Source organism: Nicotiana tomentosiformis, chromosome 9 (assembly GCF_000390325.3).
Source record: "Nicotiana tomentosiformis chromosome 9, ASM39032v3, whole genome shotgun sequence".
Lineage (NCBI taxonomy): Eukaryota > Viridiplantae > Streptophyta > Magnoliopsida > Solanales > Solanaceae > Nicotiana > Nicotiana tomentosiformis.
The window spans coordinates 65320562-65335841 of record NC_090820.1 but is presented as its reverse complement, the minus strand read 5'-3'; the positions used below and the strand labels follow the sequence as shown (position 1 = coordinate 65335841).

Sequence of the window (15280 nt, the reverse complement as noted above, 5' to 3'; positions counted from 1 at the left end):
TGCATTTCCAGCATTGAGTTTTTATCATGCTTTATCTAAACAGGGTTCCTCGGGCAGCTATTCAAACTATCAGGGCCAGCAGCTTCGTCTGCGAAAAGGTTGTTTCGAGTGCGAGGACTTGAGTCATCTCAAGAGGAATTACGCTAGACAATTGGGTAGGGTTCCACGACAGAGTTCTCAGCTTATGAATCCAGCACCACAAGCTATATCACCCACACAGCCAGCTCGGGGTGGGGCTCAGTTATCTCGAGGCCGCCCTAGAGAGGGAGGTCGATCAGGTGGTGGTCAGGACCATTGCTAGACATTTCCAACCAGGTCAAAGGTAGTTGCCTCTGATGTCGTGATCACATGTATTGTTTCGGTATGCCACATAGATGCTTCGGTATTATTTGATCTTGTTTCACTTATTCATATATGTCATCATACTTTGATTGTTGTTTGGATATGCCCCGTGATTCTTTAGTTATGCTTGTTCGTGTATCTACATCGGTGGGTGATTCTATTATTGTGGACCGTGTGTATCGGTCGTGTGTGGTGACTATTGGGGGATTAGAGATGATAGTTGATCTTTTAATACTTAGCTTGGTTGATTTTGACGTGATATTAGGCATAGATTGGTTGTCACCATGTCACGCTATTCAGGATTGTCACGCTAACACTGTGACGTTGGCGATGCCGAGATTGCCTAGGGTTGAGTGGAGGGGTTCTCTGGACTATGTTCCTAGTATATTGATTTCATATGTGAAGGCCCAACGGATGGTTGGGAAGGTATGTCTGGCATATTTAACCTTTGTGAGGGATGTTAGTGCTGATGCTCCTACCGTTGAGTCAGTTCCGGTAGTGAGAGACTTTTCAGATGTGTTTCCTGTAGACCTGTCGGGCATGCCACCTGATAGGGACATTGATTATGGAATTGATCTGGTTCCAGGCACTCAACCCGTCCCTATTCCACCGTATTGTAGGGCACCAACAGAGTTGAAAGAATTGAAAGAACAACTTCAGGAGCTACTTGAAAGGGATTTATCTGGCCTAATGTGTCACCTTGGAGTGCAGCAGTTCTATTTGTGAAGAAGAAGGATGGTACTATGCAGATGTGCATTGATTACAGGCAGTTGAAAAAAGTTACAATTAATAACAAGTATCCTTTACTACGCATTGATGACTTATTTGACCAACTTCAGGGAGCTATAGTGTCTTGACAGATTGATTTGAGGTCTGGGTACCAGTTGAAGATTCGGGATTTTGATATTATGAAGATGGAATTCAGGACCCGCTTTGGTCACTATGAGTTTCTTATGATGTCATTTGGGCTAACCAATGCCTCAGCAGCATTTATGCATCTGATGAACAATGTATTCCAACCATATCTTGATTCTTTTGTCATAGTATTCATTGATGATATACTGGTGTATTCACGCAGCTGGGAGGAGCATGAGTAGCATTTGAGGATTGTACTACAGGCCTTGAGGGAAAAGAAGCTTTATGCTAAATTCTCCAAGTGTGAGTTTTGGCTTGATTCTGTGGCGTTCTTGGGGCACGCGATATCCAGTTAGGAGATCAAGGTGGATCCGAAGAAGATTGAAGTTGTTCAGAGTTGTCCCGTACCGTCTTTAGCTACTGAGATCCGGAGTTTTCTTAGTTTGGCCAGATATTATCGCCATTTCATGGAGGGTTTCTCATCTATTGCTACACCTTTGAGTAGATCGACCCAGAAGGGTGCCCCATTCAGGTGGTCTAATAAGTGTGAGGAGAGCGTTCAGAAGCTCAAGACTGCCTTAACCACAACTCCAGTTCTAGTTTTTGCTTTAGTATCAGGTTCATATACGGTTTATTGTGATGCCTCTCGGATTGGTATTGGATATATCTTGATGCATGCGGGTAGGGTGACTACTTATGCTTCGCGCCAGTTGAAAACCCATGAGAAGAACTAGCTCGTTCATGATTTAGAGTTACAGCCATTGTTCATGCATTGAAGATTTAGGGGCATTATCTCTATGGCGTGTCTTGTAAGGTACTTACAGATCATCGGAGCTGACAACACTTGTTCAAGCAGAAGAATCTAAATTTGAGGCAGCGGAGGTGGTTAGAGCTGTTAAAAGACTATGATATCACCATTTTGTATCATCCCGAGAAGGCCAATGTGGTGGCCGATGCCTTGAGTAGAAAGGCGGAGAGTATGGGTAGCCTTGCATATATTCCAGCTGGTGAAAGACCGCTGGCTCTGGACGGTCAGGCTTTGGCCAATCAGTACGTGAGGTTAGATGTTCCAGAGCCTAGTCAGGTGCTTGCTTGCGTGGTCACTCGGTCTTCTTTGTATGAGCACATTAGAGAGCGTCAGTATGACGACCCCCATTTGCTGGTCCTTAAGGACACGATGCATCACGGTGATGCTAAGGAGTTTTCATTAGAGATGATGGCGTGTTGAGGATGCAGGGTCATATTTGTGTGCCCAATGTAAATGGGTTGCATGAGTTCTTAGCTTTATATTGATATTATCCCTTGTTAGTTTCACATCCATACTTGTACATGTTATTATGTCTAGTAGGTGTATTGACTATTCCTTGTCACTACACCACCGAGGTTAGTCTTGATACTTACTGGGTACCGTTGTGGTGTATTCATGCTACGCTTGCTGCACATTTTATTACAGATCCAGATACTTTGGAGTTTGTTGATCATTAGATAGCTGATCAGATATTGCGGTGGAGACTTTAAGGTATACCTGTCGTCGCGTTCGTAGGCCTCGGAGTCACCTTTTGAAGTTTATTTTTTACAATTTATTTCCATTCCAGAACAGTTGTACTTAGAAATTTCCTAATGAACTTAGTAGAGCTTATGGCTTGTACTACCGGTTTTGGGATATTGTATCTCATGTTGGGATTGTTGGCTTATATAGAAATATATGGTTCATGTTTATTAGTTGTCTTGGTTACATTCTGTTATTAAATTTAGAAAATGTTATGCTCGCCTAGTCTTAGAGACTAGGTGCCATCATGACCCCTAAGGAGGGATTTCGGGTCGTGAAAAGTTGGTATTAGATCTCTAGGTTCCTAAGTGTTATGATTCATAAGCGAATTTGGTAGAGTCTTGCAGATCAGTACAAAGACGTCTGTACTTATCTTCTAGAGGCTACAGAACTATTAGGAAACTTCACTTCTTTCATTCCTATCGTGCGAGTTTATTGATTTTGGAGTTTGAGCCTTTGTGATTCTATTCTCTCATAGATGGTGAGAACACGAGTTGCAGTTACTAATGACGCTACCCCTAGATCCGGTGTTACTAGGGGCCAGGGCAGAGGAAGAGGTAGAGGCCGAGGAGGAGAACGTGTTACAGCTAGAGCACCTACCAGAGCAGCAGTTGAGGAGCCACCAGTATCTCATATTAGGGGACAGGCATCAGAGCTGCTTGTTCCTACCCCAGGACTTTAGGAGACTTCAGCGTAGTTCCTGAGCATGTTTGGTACATTGGCTCAGGCGGGATTGATTCCGGTTGCACTAGCTACTTCACAGACGGGGGGAGGAGCTTAGACTCTTACCACCCGTACTCCAGAGCAGCGAGTCCACATTGGTCAAGTTCCAGGTGTCATGCTAGCACAACCTATTATTTCAGTTCAGCCTGAGATCAAGCTAGGGGCATTTGAGAAGGAGTAGCTGAGACTTGAGAAATTCAAGAAGTATCACCCTCCTACTTTCAGTGGCTTAGCTTCAGAGGATGCACACAGTTTTCAAGAAGAGTTCCATCGTATTTTCCATACCATGGGTATTGTGGAGACGAGCGAGGTTGATTTTACTACATTCCAACTGTCGGGAGCAGCTTATCAGTGGTGGCGGGGCTTACGAGGAGGGTAGCCCAGCCGATGTAGCTTCAATTTCATGGACTTAGTTTTCATTGTTGTGAAGGTTTGGAATGAGATTCCAGTCGATATGAGTCTATTTGCCTATACCGGGCTTGGTAATGGGCAATTATTGTGGTCAGAGTTATTGCTATAGGCATACTGATGATGAGTGATGTCGTGTGGTTATACCTTGTGGGTGTATGCATGAGCTGTTATAGCTAGCTGAGGATTTTACAGTGTGGTTGAGTTATAATAGGGCACTTGATAGATGTGGAAATCTGATTCTAAGGCTTATCGGCATGAGTGGAAGGAATAATCTACGGTTGAGATGGTGTTGTTGGGATTTTGTGGACCGGGGTGACATAGGATCACCCGTGAGTATGTGTATAGTGATTTTATACAGTGATTTGATGGTTTGGGAAAGACTCTTAGCATGTTCGGGGCAAACGTTTGTTTAAGAGGGGGAGGATGTAACGACCCGACCGGTCGTTTTGAGCTTTAGCAATCCGTTCAGTGGTTCAGGTTCTTGAATGACTTCATATTGTGTATTATGACTTGCGTGCATGATCGAATTTGATTTTAGGATGTTTCGGGATGAATTTGGATGAGTGATTCTCACTTTAGAAGCTTAAGTTGAAAATGTTGACTGAGGTTTTACTTTTGTGAAAACGACCCTGAAACGGTATTTTTATGGCTCTAATAGGTTTGTATCATTATTTTATACTTGGGCATATGCCCGAAATCGAATTCGGAGGTCCGTAGGTTGATTTGTGTTATTTTGCCGAAAGTTGCCAATTTAAAGGCTTAGAACTTTTACAAATTTGACCGTAGGTTGACTTCGTAGCTATCGTGTTTGGATTTCTGTTTCGGGACTTGAAATAGATCCAATTCGTCATTTGGAACTTGTCTGCAAAGTTTGGCGTCATTCCAAGTTGACGCGCGATTGTGTTTTTAGAAGTTCTTGAGTTTCATGTTGATTTCATGGTTTTTGGAATCTGATTCGTGGTTTCGGATGTTATTAAATGATTTGACCACATGAGAGAGTTCGTATTATTTTTTAGACTTGTGTTGATGTTTGGTTTGGAGCCCCGAGGGCTCGGGTGAGTTTCGAACGCGTTGCGGAGTGTTTGATAGAGTTTAAGTACTACTAGCTTTTGCACATACGCTTCAGGTCTCGCAATTGCAAGATATGCGTCACATTTGCATTGTTTGGCTTAGTCTACTAGGTTCGCATTCGAGAAGATGGGGGTGGGCAAGCTTTTTTGCATTTGCGATCAGACAGGTCGCATTTGCGATCAGACAGGTCGCATATGCGAGATGTCTATGGTTAGCATTTGCAAACATTATGTCGCATTTGCGACTGTAGCAGGGATATGAGGTTCCTCGATTTTGCGATTTATTTCTCGCATTTGCGGGGTTCGTATTTGCGAACCCCAGGTCACATTTGCGACACCTGCGATGGGACAAAAATCTCAGGGACGGGATCTTTAATCTCATTTTCATATTTTGGAACCCTAGACTCGGTAAGAGGCGATTTTGAAGAGGGATTTTCATCTATAAAATTTGGATAAGTGATTCTAATTTATTTCTAATCATATTCCATCAATATATCTTAGATTTTAACATCAAAATCATGTGAATCAAAGTGAAAAGTTGTGAAACTTTGTCAAGTTTTTGAAAAATAAGAATTTGAGTTTTGAGAGTCGATTTGGACTCGGATTTTAAAACTAATCACATATATGAACTCGTGGGGTCATGGGTAGTCGGAATCCACCATTTGACCCGAATTTTGACCGGGTGAGCCCTGAGTTAATTGTTTTTTGACTTTTGAGGAATTGTGTCAAGATCATAGCTTTATTCATTGGAATTGATTTCTCTTGCATTATTTAATGTTATTAAGTCAATTTTGATTAGATTTGTGCCGAGCGGAGGTGAATTATATGGGAAAAGCTATTTCTGAGAATTGATTGAATGCTTTTGAGGTAAGTATCTTGCCTAACGTTGTGGGGGGGGAACTACCCCATAGGGATTGGTTTGTTTGTACTATTTGAACTACGTGAAAGATGTGTGCACGAGGTGACGAGTGTGTACATGGCTTATATGTGGAAATTTGACCGGCTTAGACTCTTAAGTTCTTATGTACATTAAAATGAAGTTGTCTTATCATGTTAAATCCTCCATTGCTAAATTTACCCTTACGTGTTTTATTTAAAGTTGATTGGTTCATGCTCTACCCTTTATTGCCAAATATACTCTTATATGCCTAAATTGAAGTTGCTACCTCTTTTATTGCCATGTTATCTCTTCCGTAGTTGATTATCCTTAATTGAAGTTATTGATATCTCCTCCATTCTTGACTTATCCTTATTTAAAGTCATTGTTACATGTCATCTCTCTTATAATTGAGTTGTACTTATTTAGAGTCATTATTACATGTAATCTATCCTACTGTTGGGTTACTTTTACTTGGAAACATTGTTACATGTTGTCTCTTCTATTGTTGATATACTCTTATTTAATATCGTTGTGACACACTATCTCTCTCATTGTTGAGTTATTCTTATTTGAAACCATCATTACTTGTCATGACTTTCATTATGAGCTCGTTCTTCTGTTTCTTTGTGGTTTGTAATTCTTGCGTTGATTTACTTGTCGTACTCTCGTGTTACTATTGTTGTTGTTGCACTCCGTGTTGTTGAGCCGAGGTCTATGTGTGGTTGTGGTTTTGGAATTGTTTCAATAAATGTTGTGGCATATGGGCACATGTGGTGCAAGTTTTTATATTGTGTTGTTATGTTTTTGGCACACATGATATTGTTTAGAGGATTATCGGGGTGTTCGCACGTGAGTTGTCCGTGCTATTATTATTATTGATATTTGCACATGCGGCATGACAATGCGGGCTATATATATGTGGGTTTACGCATGTGGCGAAACAAGGATGGAATATTATTATGCGTATGTGGCGAGACAAGTATTACACCCCATGTTTTCGTACGTGAGAGTACGTCATAAGTCATTTGATGTAAGCTCAGAAATGAGATCATCTTTAAAGGTACAGAAAGTGATTTAATCATATTACCTTGGAGGCTACAAATATTTAAGATCATGAATAACAAGTACCAAGTGGGTTGGATGGCTTAGAAGCTAAACGAATTGAAGAAAATAAGTTTTGTCGGAAGTCGACAAGTAAGGAATGGTATAACATATACTCTTGGGGTGAGATTAGGGTGCTTAACATGATAAGTAGGTTATGTTATGAGTTATTATATTCGTATGATAGTTGTATGTTGAGTTTTGATGTCAAGCGAGTTGTAGAACAAAAGTTGACAAAGGTCATCACAAGTTACATTCATAAATGTTCTGAACATTAGGTCAAATATAGCAGAGCTTTTCTCTCAATATAATAAGAATTACGGGGTGATCCACCTATGAAATTGAAGTTCTACGAGTCTAATTTCCAACGCATTAAACCATTTGTCGATATGACATCGGAGTAGAGAGATATTTATATTTTTACGAGACTGCGCAAGTAGCTCCCTATGGGACCCATTTAGGCGGTTGAGACATCTTGATATATATATATATGTGAGGCCTAAAGCCCGTTTTAACTCATTATTTTCACTCTCTTCAGACCATAGACACCTAAAAAATTTCTGTCAAAGTTCTCTCATGATCTAAGACCCAAACCAAGGGCAAACAACACAAATCAAGTATTGGGAATCCTGTGGCGCTAGTGAGTTTCTTGTTCTTCTTGTGGTTGCTAAATTTTGGTGTGGTTCCAGCTCGTGTGAGGAGTTGTTTAAAGTGATTTAAGTTCTATAAAATACACTCCCAAGGTTTTCATATCAACCCTAGGTGATTTCAAGTCTTCCAAAGTGATTCTAATGCTGAGAAATCCGAATTGATCACTAGTTTCGCTTCCTTGTTCTTGTAGCTGCACTGGAAGGATATTTCGTGGTAAAGCAAGCTCAAATTGGAGTTGTTATACATGTTTAAAGCTAAGTAACCTATTACTCTACATGTATTTAATCTTATCCAAGTTACGTCTAATTCGTTGAAGCTAGAACTTGTAAGATATCGATCGAATGGCTTGTTAGTAATGTTGTTGATTGTTAGACTATTTGGGAGGTGTTCTTGCAGCATTTTATGGCTGGAAAATTTATGGAATAACCTGAGTATATTGTGTTGTAATTATAAACATTTTCCTGAATATAAATAAGAGGGAAAGGATTCAAAATATAGTGTTATTAGACATGAACCGAGCTTGCCGCTCGATTTGTTATTGTGTTTGTTGTATTCCATATATCTACTGGTTTTTGTTTGGGTTGTTTGGTGACTTTTACTAACTTATGGGATGTATTAAAAATAGGGAAGGTGATGTCCATTTTCTTGTAGAATATTGGTTTTGATATATGAGACTTACAATGCTTATATAATGACGACGAAGTCAGTTTACTCATTGTAGACGTAAGAAGATTATATTGAGCTTGGTTGATGATTGGATAGAATATCGCAAAGGTATGTTAAGGCACTTCCTTCCTTCTTTTGGCATGATCTAAAGTGTAATGAACGTAAATGATATGCTATTTCATAACATATCTACTCCTAGCAACTAAGGTTGTCCATGTTGTTCTTTCTTTATAAAGTTATTCTAAGCAAGTATGTATGGTCCTTGAATCCTATCGAGGTTCATATTGATGGTATGGATCTCAATAATCTTAATCGAAGGTGTGACAACCTTACATCACTCCGAAGGGTTTAGAACATGATTCTATGAGTCCAACATGCATTATATGTGTATTTATTTTACTCTACCGAGCCGCGCTATAGTCGGCTGGGTATGGCACCTATTGTGCAACCACTGATCAATTGGGTTTTATCTAGCTCCATGTGGCTGGGTACGATTCTACCGATCCTTATGATGGCCGGGTACGTTTTTACCTAGTCCATTACGGCCGGGTACGATATGATGATGATGATGATTCCCACAGAGGCGTATGTTTTTAAAAGTTTATGTGTATATATGTATCATGCATTTCATGTCAGTAGCCTGCAGAGGCACTCAGATGCTATATGTTGTATCTCCTCTATCTCTTTTTACATCATTGTTCTTATTTATTCTTTCCTGCCTTACATACTCGATACTTTATTCGTACTGACGTCCCTTTTGCCTCGGGACACTGCGTTTCATACCCGCAGGTCCCGATAGATAGGTTGGATGTCCTCCTAGTAGTCTATCAACTCAACGGAAGGTGTTGGTGTACTCCACTTGCTCCAGAGTTGCATATTTGGTCAGTATGATTTGGACATGTATTGATTGGTATGGCGGGGCCCTATCCCGACCATTATAATGTTTATGTACTCTTAGAGGCCTGTAGACAGATGTCATATATATGAATACTTGTATGGCCTTGTCGGCATATATTTTGAGTGTACAAATGATCATGTCGGCCTTATAAGCTCGTATGTCACATGTATAAGTTTGTATATCATGTCGGGTCATCCTATATCGAGTATCCTCATATGTTTTATTCTGGTTATCTCATGACACCCTTTTCGGCTCATTTACCCATGATAGTACGATAAGAAAGATATGTTACGTTGGTACTCGGTTGAGTAAGGCACCGGGTGCCTGCCGCGGCCCTTCGGTTTGGGTCGTGACAATAAGGCGGGTATTTATTTTATTGTTCCGCACATGGAGAGACAATGAGGGCCATGTCGGGGATAATTTGTGATGGCCTGGGGGCATTGTTATTTATGACATTTGTGTAGTGGTGTGCCTACCTTGTGTGAGTCATGCATTTTATGTTTTATTATGTTGTTTCCTATTTTTCATTCGTTGTCTCTGCTCTTATTTGTTGACTCGAGTTGGGATAGAACACTTGCATAACCATACACGTAATTATTCACTCATATCATAATTATTCCGCACAGACAGCTCACATAGAAGGCAAGTATACGAGAATACATGTAAATGGTCAATAAACATCAGGGTTCATCTTCTTAAACCGATATGAGTGAATAATTATGTGTATGCTTGTCCAGGTGTTCTATCCCAAATCGAGTCAACAAATAAGAGCACAGACAACGAATGGCACATAGGAACAACACAACAAAATGTAAAATGCATGACTCACATAAGGTAGGCATACCACTACACTAATATCATCAATAACAATGCCCCAAGCCATCACAAATCACCCCCGTCATAGCCCCCCTTGTCTCGCCACGTGCGCAACAATAAAGTAAATGCCCGCCTTGTCTCTCCACACGCGCATAATAATATTTCTGCCTTGCCTCCCCACATGCGCAAACCCACATATATATAGCCCGCCTTGTCACTCCGCTTGTGCAAATATCAATAATAATAATAGCACGGATAACTCACATGCGAACACCCCGACAATCCTCTCAACAGTATCACGTGTGCCAAAAACATAACAACATAATATAACAACTCGCACCACATGTACCCATATGCCACAACATTTCTTGAAATAATTCCAAAACCACAACCACACATAGCCCTCGTCTCAACAACACGGAGTGCAACAACAACAATAATAACATGAGAGTATGACAAGTAAATCAACACAAGAATTACAAACCACAAAGAAACGGAAGAACGAGGTCACAATGAAAGACATGACAAGTAATGATGGTTTCAAATACGAATAACTCAACAATGGGAGATATAACATGTAACAATGATTCCAAGTAAGAGTAACACAGCAATAGGAGAGATAACATGTAATAATGACTCCAAATAAGTACAAATCAACGATAAGAGAGATGATATATAACAATGACTTCAAATAAGGATAAGTCAACAATGCAGGAGATATCAATAACTTCAATTAAGGATAATCAACTACGGAAGAGATAACATGGAAATAAAAGAGGCAACAACTTCAATTTAGGCATATAAGAGTATATTTGGCAATAAAGAGTAGAACATGAACCAATCAACTTCAAATAAGATACGTAAGGGTAAATTTAGCAATGGGGGATTTAACATGCTAAGACAACTTCATTTTAATGTACATAAGAACTTAAGAGTCTAAGCCAATCAAATTTTCACATATAAGCCATGTACACACTCGTCACCTCGTGAACACATCTTTCACGTAGTTCAAATAGTACAAACAAACCAATCCCTATGGGGTAGTTCCCCCACACAACGTTAGGCAAGATACTTACCTCAAAAGCCCTCAATCAATTCTCAAAAATAGCTTTTCCCATATAATTCACCTCCGCTCGGCACAAATCTAATCAAAACCGACTTAATAACATTAAATAATGCAAGAGAAATCAATTCCAATGAATAAAGCTATGATATTTACACAATTTCTCAAAAGTCAACCCGGGGCTCGCCCTGTCAAAACCCGGATCCAGTGGTAGATTTTGGCTACCCATGACCCCACGAGTTCATATATGTGATTAGTTTCAAAATCCGAATCCAAATAGACTCTCAAAACTTAAATTCTTATTTTTCAAAAACTTGACAAAGTTTCACAATTTTTTACTTTGATTCACATGATTTTGATGTTAAAATCTAAGATATATTGATGGAATATGATTAGAATCACTTACCCAAAGTTTTTAGTATTAAAATCTAAGATATGTGACTTCAAAAGGCATTATGTGAATTTATGTTGCCTCAAAGTCATTGTTTGATTTGTGTGGCTTCAAATGCATTATTTGATTTATGTGACTTCAATTATGTGATTTGTGTGGCGCCAAACGTGTTACTAATGTTGGCATTACTTGATTTATATGGCTTCGAAGGCATTACTTGATTTGTAGTATTATTTCATTTGTGTAGCCTCGACGACATTGTATTATTTGTATGGCCTCAAAGGTATTTTTTGTTCTTGATTGTTTTTCGACAATAATGTTTGATTTGTCTATTTCAATTATGTGATATGTATGGCCTCACGGATATTATTTTATTCATATGGTCTCAAAGGTATTATGTTTTCGCATGGGCCTCAACGACATTATATGATTTTTATGGTCTGAAAGGCATTATTTGTTCTTTATTATTTTCAAAGACGCTATTTGATTCTGTGGCGCCAATTATGTGATTTGTAGGGCCTCAAAGGCATGATTTGATATGTGTGGTCTTAAAAGCACTACTTGATATGTGTGATATTATTAATTCGAATGGCCTTGAATACATTATTTGATTAGTAGTGTTATGTGAATTATGTGGCCTCGAAGGCATTTTCTTTAATCTATGATATTATTTAATTTGTGACATTATTTGATCTATGATATTATTTTATTTGCTAATTATATCGTATCGAGTGATTTATCTACATGCCCCAGACACGTTGATTAATTTATATGGCATCAAAGGAATTATTTTGATGTCCTAACGATGTTACTTGATTTATGTGGCCTCTAAGGCATTTTTTCACGTCTTAAAGACGTCATTTGAATGACTCTAAGGCATTAGTTATGTAAGATGTTATAAATATGGTCTCGAGGGCATTAGTTGTGTATTACCTCCAAGATATTACTCGCATAGAGCCTTGAAGGCATTAGTTATGTAAGACATTATAAATATGGCCTCGAGGGCATTAGTTGTGTATTACCTCCAAGACATTACTCGCATAGAGCCTATAAGGAAATATTTTTATGGTATCTCTATTAAATTTTAAGACGTATCTACAGTTGACTAATGAGTGTATTTAGTATGCAGAAACTTTGCAGGAAACATAACGTAGCGTGAAACTATGTCTTAGAAGTGAACTGAGGCTATTTGTTAGGGAGGAGTACCAAACTCTCCAACAAAGGTCAAAGATCTACTTCGAACTCCACTCGGCCCAACTCTTAAAATTCCTAATCAAAATCCTTATTTCAAATATCCTTTCTTTCAATTATGACACCTAGTGTCCCCATAATTCGACACTGGGGCATCATTTTAGGATCCACATCAATTACTAAGTCCTACTCCATAGCACCAGCATTGTAACGACCTGACTGGTCGTTATGATGTATTATGTGATGAATCGATAGGTCATCTTATGTTTTAGAACCTAATTCTATATTTCGAAACCTCAAATACCTCAACTCTGAAAAGCTTTTATGTTAAAAACTGATAAAAATATGAAATGTTTTCCTTAAAACCCACGTTTTGAGAAAACAGACTCGGATCCATATTTTGACGGTCCCGATGGGTCCGTATCATGATTTGGGAGTTGGGCGTATGCTCGGAATTGAATTCGGAAGTCCCTAGCTCGGGTTATCGCATTTTGTTGAAATTTGAAAGTTTAAAGGCTTAATGAATCTAAAGGTTTGGTCGATGTTTGAAATTGGTGATACCGGATCCGTATTTTGGTTTCAGAACTCGGTATGGGTTCATTGCTGTATTTATGACTTGTCTATCAAATTTGGTGAGAAACGGAGTTGGTTTGACGTGACTCGGACGTCCGGTTGTTAAAATAGAAGTTTTAAAATTTTATTGAAAATTTCATTTGATTTTGGTGTTCAATTCGTAGTTCTAGGTGTTATTTTAGCGATTTGATTGCGCGAGCAAGTTCGTATGATATTTTTAGACTTATGTGCATAGTTGGTTGAGAGCCCCGAGGGCTCGGGTGAGTTTAGGATAGGCAACGGGGTGGTTTAGACTTAGAAAAACTCAGCTAGTGTTTCAGTTCTGGTGCATGCCTCTGATCTCGCATTTGCGAGATCAGGCATCACATTTGCGACCTCTGATGGGTTCGCATTTGTGAGCAACTCATCGCATTTACGAAGAGTAGCTGGGCCACCTTATGTTCGCATTTGCGAAGTGGGTCAGGGGGGTATAGGATCGCAATTACGATTAGGTGGTCACATTTGCGGAACGTCAGAATTCGCATTTGCGAACAATTCATCGCAAATGCGATGAAAGAAGAGATGCGAAGGTCTTCGCATTTGCGATTGATTCTTCGCATTTGCGGGGTTCGCATTTGCGGGGTTTGCATTTGCGAACCCCAGGTCGCAAATGTGACATCTGCAACTGATCAAAATGGAACTTAGACGGGATTTTGGTTCATTCTCTCAAATTTTCAAAACAAGAAACCCTATAGGCGATTTTTCAAAGAACCTTTCTTCACAAATCATTGGTAAGTAATTCTAAACTAGTTGTTTTCAATCTTTCACTATATTTTCTAAGATTTCAACCAAAACTCTTGTGTTTTCATGATGGAAATTGGGGGTTGGGGTAGAATTAGGGATTTTTATAAAATTGGGATTTAGACCTCAAATTGAGGTCGGATTTCAAAACAAATTACATAACCGGGCTCGGGGGTGAATGGGTACCCGGGTTCGAACCAAGCATGCCCGGGAGTTCACTTTTGTTGACTTTTTCAATAATGACCTAAATTGAATCTTTTGCAATCGTGGGTAGTTTCTAAGGCTTAATGTGAATCGTTTGGTTGGTAAATTGCTAGATTCTATTAGTTCTGAGGCTTGTTTGAAAGGAAAAGGTTGTGGTTGAGCTTTGAGTTGAGCTTTGGAGCGAGGTAAGTGTCTTGCCTAACTTTGTTAAGAGAATGTTTCCTACTATTTGACATTGTTTGCTACATGCGGGGGTGATACCTATATGAGGTGACAAGCATATATGCATGTGCAAGGGTTAACCATGCTCGGGGGTAAATTATGTTATAAATTATGTCTTGTAGAATCACGTGACCTTCTTGCCTCATACCTTACTTGACTCCTAGATACTAAGAACATAGTATTAAATGTTAGAAACTAAGACTTAGCTTATTATAACTTGATCAAATTTGATGGAATTCTGAGAATACATTGGTGTGTTTAATTCAGTCATCAATATGCATAATCATTAATACATTGCTACGACCGATATTCTTGAGATACTAGATTCTATACTTGTGTTGTAGATCATTTGTGAGATTTGTTGAAATACTTGAATAATAAGGTTCTTGCGGGTTTATTGAACTATTGTTGGCTTGGAAAGTTGTGATTTGGATTCATTTGGAATATTCGTTTAAACACTCTCCTTGACATTATTTATGCTTCCTACCTTATTTGTCATTGATATACATATGCTTGGTAAGGAAGAGTGTAAAGCACGAAGGGTGATGGCATGCCTTAGTAAGGTAACACCGTGATTTGATAGCTTTGGAACGAGTCCTGGCACGTTCGAGGACGAACATATGTTTAAGTGGTGAAGGATGTAACGACCCGACTGGTCGTTATGATGTATTATGTGATGAACCAATAGGTCATCTTATGTTTTAGAACCTAATTCTGTGTTTTGAAGCCTCAAATACCTCATTTTAAACCTTCTCGATTTACGTGCACAGTCCGGGTGTTTCTCCAAAAAGCTTTTATGTTAAAAACTAATAAAAATATAAAATATTTGCCTTAAAACCCACGATTTGAGCAAACAGACTCGGATCCGTATTTTGACGGTCCCGATGGGTTCGT

General features: G+C 39.2%; 1 protein-coding gene across 1 annotated transcript; it reads left to right on the top strand.

Moving 5' to 3' along the window:
* The first annotated feature begins 555 nt into the window (after window positions 1–555).
* Window positions 556–1068, top strand: LOC138898905 (uncharacterized). The gene has a single exon (XM_070185013.1). It carries the CDS (start codon window positions 556–558, stop codon window positions 1066–1068), a length of 513 nt encoding a protein of 170 aa, XP_070041114.1.
* The last annotated feature ends 14212 nt before the right edge of the window (window positions 1069–15280 follow it).

Coding starts and splice junctions, on each gene's coding strand:
- LOC138898905 (XM_070185013.1), top strand. CDS start 556: ATGATAGTTGATCTTTTAATACTTAGCTTGGTTGATTTTGACGTGATA.